The sequence below is a fragment of the Triticum dicoccoides genome, chromosome 1B (assembly GCF_002162155.2).
Source record: "Triticum dicoccoides isolate Atlit2015 ecotype Zavitan chromosome 1B, WEW_v2.0, whole genome shotgun sequence".
Lineage (NCBI taxonomy): Eukaryota > Viridiplantae > Streptophyta > Magnoliopsida > Poales > Poaceae > Triticum > Triticum dicoccoides.
The window spans coordinates 566166941-566179455 of record NC_041381.1 but is presented as its reverse complement, the minus strand read 5'-3'; the positions used below and the strand labels follow the sequence as shown (position 1 = coordinate 566179455).

The 12515-nt window shown below is 43.7% G+C and overlaps 1 protein-coding gene across 1 annotated transcript; it reads right to left on the bottom strand.

Moving 5' to 3' along the window:
* Nucleotides 1-3030: 3030 nt before the first annotated feature.
* LOC119348799 (probable sugar phosphate/phosphate translocator At2g25520) lies at nucleotides 3031-5032 on the bottom strand. The gene is made up of 2 exons (XM_037616787.1): nucleotides 3775-5032; nucleotides 3031-3397 (listed from the first exon to the last, which is right to left on the bottom strand). The coding sequence occupies exon 1, from the start codon at nucleotides 4861-4863 to the stop codon at nucleotides 3808-3810; it is 1056 nt and encodes a 351-aa protein (XP_037472684.1). The 5' UTR covers nucleotides 4864-5032; the 3' UTR covers nucleotides 3031-3397; nucleotides 3775-3807.
* Between the last annotated feature and the right edge of the window lie 7483 nt (nucleotides 5033-12515).

The following is a 12515-nucleotide window of genomic DNA, read 5'->3' as shown; positions in this document are numbered from 1 at the left end:
GTGTTTATACCTGAGTTATCAACTCTACCGTGCGTGAATTACCATGCTATTTATACAAAAGATACCGAGGGGTGTTTTCAACAAATGTTTCCCCTAGTCAATGTTGTTATGGTGTTTGTACATAGTTATCAGGTCGGTGGTGTGCATATTACCATGCTATTTACACATAAGTGACCGGGTTATGTTTTCAACATCTTCCTTTTACCGGGCCAAAGTTACTCTGGTGTTTGTATCTAAGTTAGCAGGTCAGCAGTGCATATATTACAGTGTTATTTACATAGAAGTTGTCGGGGTATGTTCCAATAACTTTTTCTCCGAGTCAAACTTACCATGACGTTTGTACCTAGGTTATCAGGTGCCTGGTGCGTAAACTACCATGTTATTTACATGAAAGTTAGCGAGTATGTTTCAATAACTATGTTTCATGGATCAAACTGTGTGTGGATACAATTTAATTACAACAAAGAAAAAACCAGGTCACAAAAAACTGCTTTTGTTTTGCTGTCATGATTGTTAAAGGCTGATGTAACTAATGACCATTTATTAGACAGCTAAATAGGATCAGGTGAGTTGGTTGTCATTAGCACCCAAGAGTCTAGCAACCTTGGGTGACACACTTAAATTTTGTTGTTTCTTTTAACAGCGCTTGCGGTAAAAAAAAAGCACAACTCACATTTGGAAACTTCACCATGCGAAGGAAAGAAATATTGTTAACACCATGATTCATCGCAATTAAAAGCGGTAATCCCACAAAATCATGCTCCAACTAATGACGAAAGGAAAGAAATCAGGTGGATGCCCATGTTCCCACATGCAATCGTATTAAAGGGGTCGGTCCATGAAACCGTGATCCAATTAAAATGCTAACCATCCATGCAATTAATCATATGGATAACAGTCGCGCGATCGCGATCTGACGGCTTTCGGGTCGTTCGGATCTGTCATAGAATTCCTGCCGGACGGATTTTAGCTTTCTCGTTCAATTAAAATACTATGGAAGGCAACATGATTAACAACTTCAAAAGGGAAATTAATTGTATAAAAATTGCATACAGACAACGCTGGATAAAATCGACTGAAGTGAAAAGATCAATATTATATCACCACTAATATTTATAGCAAGGTCGGTCTTTAAAGCTAATTTTATTAGATCTTGCAGGTATGTTGAATGGATCTTTAATATTATGCATGTGGAGAAAAAATGGTCCAACAAATTGAGGGTGTGCATTGATTTCGAATATTTAAATAGAGCTATACCCAAGAATACCCAAAGATGAGTATCCTATGCTATCCGATATGCATATTAATGATGTTTCTGGACATAAGGTCATTAGCTTTTTTTTTTGCTGGGTAGGTCATTAGCTTTCTTTATGGTAATGCGGGATTTGATCAATTTTTTATGGCCGAAGAGGACATGTCCAAAACGGCTTTTCGCTGCTCCAGTTTCGGCTTTTCGCTGCCCCAGTTTCGTTGGTTTATTTGAGTGTAGGGTTATTACCTTTGGATTAAAAAATAGTACGCGATAAGCACAAGACAGGAAACTGAATTTGGCACAAAGAACAACATGTTGAGTTAGCCGTTGGCACTTTGCCTTGCGTTGGAAGGGATATGGCAGCCCACGCACTAGGCCTCGAAGCATGGACCCTCCAAATGCTCATACCCACACGCGCTTTACTTCTAAAATAATTGCAGAAGGAGCAAAGATTGCGTGGTGTCGCACATAAACAACCTGTCTCGCGGCACGGCGTGGCGTGCACCAAACAGGGCGAGCGATTTGCTCCTACGCAATCCTAGGACCCAGTTGCCTTGCCCCAGCATTCATTCAGATAACGCAAGCACCAACATCGTGTTGCTCTGCCCCACAGTTCCACAACGCAACTCCCCGAAATTGTGGTACCAACACATCTGAAATCTGAAATCTGGAACTGGTGCCAACCAAGGGGCTGTTTGGAATCCCTCCGCTCTGAAACTCTGCTGTGGAGCGGAGCGGCATGCAGTTACATTTCGGCGAGCGGCTAACGGAGGGTTGCCGAACACCAGCACCAGCCTATTATGCAGTTCAGTTGAAGTACGCACACCCCATAGTGGCTTTGTGGCTACAGGCAATGCTAACCAAGTAAGAAACTATATTATGCATATCATGGTTTGAAAACAAAGCTACCCAAGTAAAAAGAACAAAATTATGCAAATCTCCGTGATCATATCCTAGCAGTACCCTGACAACAGACATCCTACCAAGAACAAGTCGCCGGAGTTTTTAGGCATAAGATTAACCTTCTATGAGGCAAAACTATTTATGCCGCTATCAGTTTGCAACTTGCTTTATCGGTATGGTTAAATATGGCTAAGATTATCCTTCTACCATAAGATAAACTATTTATGCCGCTTTCAGTTTGCCACTTGAGTGATCAGTACATAATGTTTAATATGGCTAAACATAGACACTTCACCAAGAAAAAGAAAAAAGCAAGCGACCAGCACCAGGAGTTTCAGGCTACATTTATGACGACAAGAAACCCTACCATCACACCTTAATTTCTGCTAGCAGGGTTAGATTACCATACAGCCCCACAGCCGCTTATTTAAGGGACGAAGACAACAATTATTTCAGCTCTGGTACCAACCATAAACCTAACAACACAGTTCAAGTGTTCAACTGTAGGTGGAGGAATTAAACTGATAATATGCTCAACAATGCTTCCTCTCAGCAAGCAAATTAATGCCAAGGAAGGGTCCCCCCAATTCCATGACATAATGCTAAGTACCCTGAAGATAATAATGCAATCCTACCTAGATTGTATCGAATGCATGGTTCTCATACCTGAATACATGACAATGCAACTTAAGTTAAGTTACCGCACCTAGTGACAAAACAAACCATATACAACTGATAATAGTGTTACCTTTATAACATGTAAAAGAATCTTAGCAATACGTTGTCAGGTGAAAACTGATCAGGCAAATATTCACCTAACCATGCAACAAACCGACGCATAATCACAAGATATTAAAAGCTAAAGGAGGCAACTATTGAATATAGTTTACAGTAAGCTCATTATATATAGATGATAACCACCAGATGATACCCACCGAAATGATACCAATGTGCAGTACATTTTTACCTAGGCTACTCGACCAAATAAATACGGAATGAGCGAGAGAGGAAGCAAGGCCGCCTTTCAGAACAAAAACGCAAAAATAAATAACAGGGTAATATAAGTGTTCCTTCTAACCCTCCAGAAACAGGTTCAAATGCAAGTATTTCCTAGATCAACAAATTGCCTTGGTTTGCTCCTCAGATCCAACTAAAGTTAAAAAGATAAACCAGAACCGGCATCCACCTCCTTGAAAGCAACTGTAGACCAAACTATAGTCTTTGCACTTTGCACCAGATTCCCTGTCCAGCACACATCATAATTAGGATAAGGAAGATGCATAGTGAGCAAACAATAACAATTTCGAGTACTCTCATGTTTCTATCTATGAAAAATTACTTATTCTGACAGAAAGCATGTAGATCTATATGATAGTCCCCACCATAAAAAGTAGAACGACAGCAACTTAATTGTGGAAAAGCATCCCCATTGATCTTTACAATTTTACTACTTCAACAAAGAACACAAGTGGGCAAAGTACATCGCGATTTTCATATTGCCAATGAATCATACATTTCTCCAATTTTATTCCTCTACCATGGCAAGTCAAGAAAAATAACAAGCCTATTGTGCATGCAGTTGAAAAGGAAAAATCACACAAATGGATTTTAGAACCAACCAATGTGGGCATGCCCGGATCCGATCTGGAGCTCTATGCCTGGTTCTCGCTCTTGCGATCACTGTGGCTATCGCGCTCCTGCAACAGGGAGCCGGCCTCCTCGTCGGCCTGCGCGGACTTCTTCTGCGCCTCCTTGGCCTTGAGCGCCTGCAGCTTGATATGGTTGTAGTAGCCAACCCCTAAGAAGGCGATGCCGTAGCCGAAGAGGTTGATGGGGGTGACCGTGTCCCGGATCACGGACCAGGAGAAGGCAATCAACAGCCAGTCCTTGACCACTCCCGCAACATTCATGGTGAGCGCGGAGGTCTTGCCAACGAGCAGGAACACCGCAAGGTTGAGCGCAAAGGCGCAGAGCGAGTTTGTGCCGAAGATGAAGAAGTCGGGCTGGAAGGTGCCGACGGCGCGCAGCCTGGGCAGCTCGACGAAGATCCAGGGCACGAGCAGGAAGCAGAGGCAGCAGGGCGCGACGTAGTAGAGCGAGGTGATGGGGTTGAGCGAGATGCCCTTGGAGGTGAGCAGGATCTGGATGAGCACGAGGCGGGTGGCCTCGAAGGCGACGGCGGCGAGCTGGAGCGCGACGCCGCGGAGGTCGAACCTGGCCTCGCCGTAGGCGGCGATGGCGACGCCGAAGGAGATGGAGAGCATGTTGAGCATGGAGGATGACCTGAAGGTCTCCTTCTTGAAGAGGACGCCGATGGAGTAGACGGCGACGGGCATGAGCGCCTTGAGCATCTGGATGAAGGAGACGGAGAGGTAGATGTATGCCGAGTTGGAGAACCAGAGCGACATGGCGTAGAGCGCGCCGATGGGCACGACGGAGGAGGTGTAGAGCTGCGGCGTCATGGGCGGGGAGGAGGGCGGCTCGACGACCCGCAGGACGCGGACGAGCCCCACGGCGAGCGAGGAGCAGAAGCTCATGTGCACCATGGTGAGCGAGATGGGGAAGGGCCAGTTGTACATCTTGGGGTCGAGGATGTACTTGTTGTAGACGATGACGGCGAAGGAGAGGAAGATCCACACCGCCACGTAGCAGTAGGACAGCAGCACCTTCCGCATCACCGACTCCGACAAGCCGCCGGTGCCGGCCATGGCTCCCCCCTGCGCCGCCGCCGCCGCCGCCGCCGGGCGGATCTGGATCCGGGTGGGTGGTGGCCGGGTGCGTGCGCGCCGCGGTGGGGAGGGGTGGACTTGGACTCGGGCGGGGGGGCAGGAGGGGGAGCGGAGGCGGATCTGAGGATTTGGGGCTGGGGACACGGGCTGGGGGCTGGCGGTGGGGATGGGTTAAGGTTGCGGGGGGGTTTAGGTGAGGCGAGGGCGAGGGGATGGGTGCTTGGACTGGGCGCGCTGGCCACGTGGAGAATACAATAGCTTTCCTTTTCTTTCCTTCTTTCCGCCGGGGAGCTCCCGCTTTGACTCGTCTTTGCTCCGGCTGGATTCCCACCTCTCTTTTTTCTTCTCTTTTCGGGCCGGTAAATCCGGCCGCTGTGACGTTGACGTGATGGTTTAAAAAGTGCCTGCGTTTTGTACTGTCATGGGTAACTCCATGTGTGTGTGGCGCGTTTCTACGCCTCCAACACCTACCGTTGAGTGACACGGTCAATGAGCCGCATGTGTTAGGATAGATCATAGATCGCCTAGATGTATTAGTAGTAAAAAGAATCAGATAGTTGGTGTCATGGAGTGGCAATGGCATGGTTCTTACATCGATTTTCACTATCTCGTGGCACGAAGCTTCACCTGTTGCCACGCAAAAGCTGAAGAAAAAAATTAAGCTGGTTGACCGACTTAAGAGCTTGCCGCACGATTTGCGCCTTGGCAGTAAAGTTTATCTCTAGTGGTTCGGCCAGGCTGTCTTTGTGCCAAAACTGCCCTTATCAATTTCCAGACAAAAATGGAAAGATTTTTAAATTTTAGTATGTAATTTGTTGATGGGGATGCTATTTTTGTTGGTAGCTGAATGTTAAAATTAACGCCAGATATTTTGTTACTATTAATTGGTTGCTTGATCCTATGACAGGGTAGCTCGAAAATTAACCTTGTCAATTTCAAACGAAAGGAAAGGATTCTCATGTGCTAAATTTAAGGTGCTACTACACATCGGCCAGCGGATCTTTTTAAAAGATCCGCCGCCTTGTGAATCGTCAGATCTAGCAAAATCGACCGGCTAGACGTCTTCCCTTACTTTGCAACTGAGGTACTGTTGCAGAAACATTTCTAAGAGAGTCTGTGCTGTGAATTTTTTTAAATTTTTTTTTTTTTTTGCAACATAGGTTGTGTTGCGGGATTTATATTTTTTTTGCAAAATAGGTCGTGTTGCGGATTTTTTTTCCCTTTCTGTGTTCACTTTTTTGCAACAGAGATATTGTTGCAGAAAAACTTTACTACTGAGGTGATGTTGCATTTTTTTTCTTTGTCTTCACCTTCATATGGTGTTACGAAATAAATTTTTGCAACATAACCGATGTTGCAGAAATACAAATTGAATGTTGCGAAAAATGTCATTATCGTTCGCCATGAGCTCCTGCCAGATGGCAACGAGGGGGAGCGGAGCCACCCGTCCCCGCCATCGTACCGCTGCTGGCGTGCGCCCGCGGGGAGGAGAGGAACCGCCCGTCCCCGCCATCGCTGCCACCAACCGCAAGGCCATCCAGTCCCGAGCGCTACCAAACCTTGTCGTCGATCGCGTGGGCCAGCTAGCTCACATGCTCCCCCATGAGCGCTTGCTGTTGAAGTTACTAGTTGTTGCATGCATCTACCTCCATGGGTGCTCTTCATCCTAGGCATGCGTGATGGAGGACGCTGAATGGGTTGGGGAAGGAGAGAAGATGTAAGGTAAAAGAGATTTGGATGAGAGTCCTTGAGGAGAAGATAAGATAGCGGTGTGTGGGATGACTGGGACACACATCATCCGTAGGAGACGACAGATGCACTGAAAAATCAGCCGTTTGAAGGGAATATTTTCCCTAAATTTAACTTTATCTATTGGCAGCGAAAATAAAAGGAACTTAAAACTTCATCAAGTTGTTCATTTGCTATTTATTTTTGGAAATGACTGCACCAAAATAGAGTTGAATGCTTGATTGCTATTAATTACCCTCTCCTATGCATGATCGGTTACCCTAGGAAGGTGTTTGGTTCGCTGATTTCATCCCATAAATTGATAACGCTACGATCCAAAAACGTTATAATTGTTTCATTTCATAGGTGTGTGATCAGTTGTCGCGTAATCAGATACGCTGCTATTCATTGCTGGTTACACCCAAATCAGCCATAACAAAATTGATGTCGTCGTAGCACCTTCCCAATCAATCGCTCCTCCAGTGGAGGAGAATAGCCTCACGCAACAAGATTCTTCAACATGAGCCAAGATCAACTTGGTGTTGGTTTTCAAGAAGAGGGTGGATTTGGCTCCTAAGGCCTCTTTTGGTTCATAGGATAGGATTATCGTAGGAATAGGAATCTTGTAGGAAATGAGATGACATGTATCTCAAATTCTATGAGTAGGAATAGGAAACAAGATGTCATTTGGTTGACACCAAAGGAATTTTTCCATTGAGTCTAGGCTCATTTTTATTTTCCTATGAAATGTGGAGGATAGGAACCAATCCTATATAGAAATAGGAATCCATTCCTATGAACCAAAGGGCTCTAAAGAAAAACATCCTATAAGAATCCTATCCTCTAGAATTCCTATGAAATTTCTCCAAACCAAAGGAGGCCTAAGTAGGCGACAAATCCTGTCGGCGAGGAGGTTGCAAGGCCCACGAGGAGATGATGGCTCTTGGGGTGGAGTAAGCCAACAAGACGGCGACAAAGTGCATAGCTGACGTGAAGGATCAGATCTGAATTGTGAGCACCCAAGTGTTGTTTTCCCTGATCTTGGTTCGATCTTTTGATTGTTCTGGATTTGGGGGTTTTAGGTATTCCTATACCTACAAAGAATTGCCATCACATGCTCCTTTTTTTGAAATGTAATTCTAGTGCTTGCAAGTTGCCATGTTTAGTTGATGTTCTTGGGGTCAGCAATGAGACTGCATTTGCATAATTTTTACATGCAGGAAACAAACAACTTTCACTTTTCCACGTTCCATCGCCGGCACCAGCACGGTATGTTTACGTTGTCGTTTTGCGTTACCCTTTTCCTCAACCAAATATCTTCTAATGTTTAATGGAAAACGACAATACAATAAAATTGATTTCTTTTTTGTTGTTACTCCGACCTCCTTTTTGAACTAATTGCTTTTCATTAGGCTACATACATTTTATCATCAACACAATTATACTCTTTCATGGTTGTCACATAAACATGCCTCCGCGCATGCTGGTATATTGGGCACTACCGAGAAATCGATGTCACGACACATAGCGTGCCGGTAGCACAACAAATTGTGGGGGTGCAAGACCTCTATGTGTTGTGTGATACTCCGGTCCATGAATCTAACTACACAAAATTCATATTTATGCACACAGTCGATGTTAACAAGCTTAAAATTAGCCAGCGATACATATAAAATTATATCTATATGACGTGGAAGAATAACTTTATTATACTTGCTTTGTATATTTTTTATACTAATGTATCATCTTGCTTCTTGCTACTCTATAACACATTATATATTTTTATACTAATGCATCATCTTGCTACTCTATAATCATATTAGGGCATCATCAAGGCGGACCCGCAAACCTCCCGCAATAGTCCGTCCGCGATGTCCAGTCAGCGGAAGTCATCTAACGCGGTCATGTATCAGTCTGCGGGGCGGTCCGGACACGTTGCGAAGACAAAGTGGGAGGGGGGCTGCGAGAGTCCGGACACCAGAAACGTAGGACTCCGACACCCTCGGCCCACCTAATCCCCCCTCCCAGTCCCAGTTCCTTCCACTCCGCCCTTTCTCCTTTGCTTTGCATGCATGCGCACCCTCCACCTCCACCGTTGTTGTTGTTCGTCTCCAGCTTTCACAGAGGCATTGTCGGACGTCCGCAACCAGCACCAACGCCCCCACTCAGTGGAGATGTCCATCTTAGAGCCGTTTATACCTAGGTACACTCCGTCGTGGCCCTGACGACAACCTACATGGTGGACACCACGCCCAGTGTTCGGTCAAATGTCATTGAGCTTATTTTCATATGTTATGTCATTTTAGAGTACGGAGGATGGTGAATTGATGTCTACTACACAACCTTCTTCTTGTAGATGTTGTTGGGCCTCCAAGTGCAGAGGTTTGTAAGACAGTAGCAAATTTCCCTCAAGTGGATGACCTAAGGTTTATCAATCCGTGGGAGGCGTAGGATGAAGATGGTCTCTTTTAAACAACCCTGCAACCAAATAACAAAGAGTCTCTTGTGTTCCCAACACACCCAATACAATGGTAAATTGTATAGGTGCACTAGTTCGGCGAAGAGATGGTGATACAAGTGCAATATGGATGGTAGATGTAGGTTTTTGTAATCTGAAATTATAAAAACAGTAAGGTAGCAAGTAACAAAAGTGAGCGAAAACGGTATTGCAATGCTTCGAAACAAGGCCTAGGGTTCATACTTTCACTAGTGCAAGTTCTCTCAATAATGATAACATAATTAGATCATATAACAATCCCTCTACGGGCAACGAAGAGTCACTCTCCAAAGTCACTAATAGCGGAGAACAAACAAAGAGATTATTGTAGGGTACGAAACCACCTCAAAGAACTTTCCGATCAATCCATTGGGCTATTCCTATAAGTGTCACAAACAGCCCTAGAGTTCATAGTAAAATAACACCTTAAGACACACATCAACCAAAACCCTAATGTCACCTAGATACTCCAATGTCACCACAAGTATCCGTGGGTTTGATTATACGATATGCATCACACAATCTCAGATTCATCTATTCAACCAACACAAAGAACTTCAAAGAGTGCCCCAAAGTTTCTACCGGAGAGTCAAGACGAAAACATGTGCCAACCCCTATGCATAAGTTTCCAAGGTCACCGAACCCGCAAGTTGATCACCAAAACATACATCAAGTGAATCACGTGAATATCCCATTGTCACCACAGATAAGCACATGCAAGACATACATCAAGTGTTCTCAAATCCTTAAAGATTCAATCTGATAAGATAACTTCAAAGCGAAAACTCAATCCATTACAAGAAGGTAGATGGGGAGAAACATCATATGGTCCAACTATAATAGCAAAGCTCGCGGTACATCAAGATCGTGCCATATCAAGAACACAAGAGAGAGAGAGAGAGAGAGAGAGAGAGAGAGAGAGAGAGAGAAAGAGAAAGAGAGAGAGAGAGATAACTATTCATCAAACATAGCATCCCCAAGCTTCAACAAAATAGGAGGCATGCTATCATCATAATGAATTTGCTCAGCCAAACTTGGGGGGCTAAAAATATCATATTCATCAAACATAGCATCCCCAAGCTTGTAGCTTTGCATATAATTAGCATCATGGATATTCAAGGAATAATTCATACTAACAACATTGCAATCATGCTCACCATTCAAATATTGTATGCCAAACATTTTATTGCATTCTTCTTCTAACACTTTGGCACAATTTTCTTTTCCATCGTTTTCACGAAAGACATTAAAAAGATGAAGCATATGAGGCAACCTCAATTCCATTTTTTTGTAGTTTTCTTTTATAAACTAAACTAGTGATAAAACAAGAACTAAAAGATTCGATTGCAAGATCTAAAGATATACCTTGAAGCACTAACCTCCCCGGCAATGGCGCCAGAAAAGAACTTGATGTCTACTACACAACCTTCTTCTTGTAGACGTTGTTGGGCCTCCAAGTGCAGAGGTTTGTAGCACAGTAGCAAATTTCCCTCAAGTGGATGACCTAAGGTTTATCAATCCGTGTGAGGCGTAGGATGAAGATGGTCTCTCTCAAACAACCCTGTAACCAAATAACAAAGAGTCTCTTGTGTCCCTGACACACCCAATACAATGGTAAATTGTATAGGTGCACTAGTTCGGCGAAGAGATGGTGATACAAGTGCAATATGGATGGTAGATGTAGGTTTTTGTAATCTGAAATTATAAAAATAGCAAGGTAGCAAGTAACAAAAGTGAGCGGAAACGGTATTGCAATGCTTCGAAACAAGGCCTAGGGTTCATACGTTCAGTAGTGCAAGTTCAGATCGTATAACAATCCCTCAACGTGCAACAAAGTCTCACTCCAAAGTCACTAATAGCGGAGAACAACCAAAGAGATTATTGTAGGGTACAATACCACCTCAAAGTTATTCTTTCCGATTAATCCATTGGGCTATTCCTATAAGTGTCACAAACGGCCCTAGAGTTCGTAGAAAAATAACACCTTAGGACACACATCAACCAAAACCCTAATGTCACCTAGATACTCCAATTTCACCACAAGTATCCGTGGGTTTGATTATACGATATGCATCACACAATCTCAGATTCATCTATTCAATCAACACAAAGAACTTCAAAGAGTGCCCCAAATTTTCTACTGGAGAGTCAAGACGAAAACATGTGCCAACCCCTATGCATAAGTTCACAAGGCCATGGAATCCGCAAGTTGATCACCAAAACATACATCAAAGTGAATCACGTGAATATCCCATTGTCACCACAAGTAAGCACATGCAAGACATACATCAAGTGTTCTCAAATCCTTAAAGACTCAATCTGATAAGATAACTTCAAAGGGAAAACTCAACCCATTACAAGAAGGTAGAGGGTGAGAAACATCATATGATCCAACTATAATAGCAAAGCTCGCGGTACATCAAGATCGTGCCATATCAAGAACACGAGAGAGAGAGAGAGATCAAACACATAGCTACTGGTACATACCCTCATCCCCGAGGGTGAACTACTCCCTCCTCGTCATGGAGAGCGCCGAGATGATGAAGATGGCCACCGGTAACGGATACCCCCTCTTGCAGGGTACCGGAACAGGGTCCTGATTAGTTTTTTATTTTAGGTTATGTTCTGGAAGTTTCTGTATTTATAGGAATTTTTGGCGTCAGTTTCACGTCAGGGGGGTCTCCACGTCAACCACGAGGTAGGGGCACGCGCCTAGGGGGTAGGGCGCGCCCCCACCCTCGTGGATGACTCGGGACTCTTCTGGCCCAACTCTTTTGCTTCGGGGGCTTCTTCTGGTCCATAAAAAATCTCCGTAAATTGTCAGGTCAATTGGACTCCGTTTCGTATTCATTTTCTGTAAAACTCAAAAACAAGGGAAAAAAACAGAAACTGGCACTGGGCTCTAGGTTAATAGGTTAGTCCCAAAAATCATATGAAATAGCATATAAATGCATATAAAACATCCCAGATAGATAATATAATAGCATGGAACAATCAAAAATTATAGATAAATTGGAGACGTATCAAGTATCCCCAAGCTTAATTCTTGCTCGTCCTCGAGTAGGTAAATGACAAAACCGAATTTTTGATGTGTAATGCTACCTAACATATTTATCAATGAAATCTTCTCTATTGTGGCAAGAAGATTCAGATCCATTAGATTCAAAATAAAAGTTTAATATTGGCATAAAAATGATAATACTTCGAGCATACTAATAAAGCAATCATTTCTTCTCAAAATAACATGGCCAAAGCAAGCTATCCCTACAAAATCATATAGTCTGACTATGCTCTATCTTCATCGCACAAAATATTTAAGTCATGCACAACCGCGATGACAAGCCAAGCAATTGTTTCATACTTTTGATATTCTCAAACTTTTTTAATCTTCACGCAATACATGAGT

Excerpts from the sequence above, each read along its gene's own strand:
- LOC119348799 (XM_037616787.1), bottom strand. The coding sequence starts at position 4,863 with ATGGCCGGCACCGGCGGCTTGTCGGAGTCGGTGATGCGGAAGGTGCTG.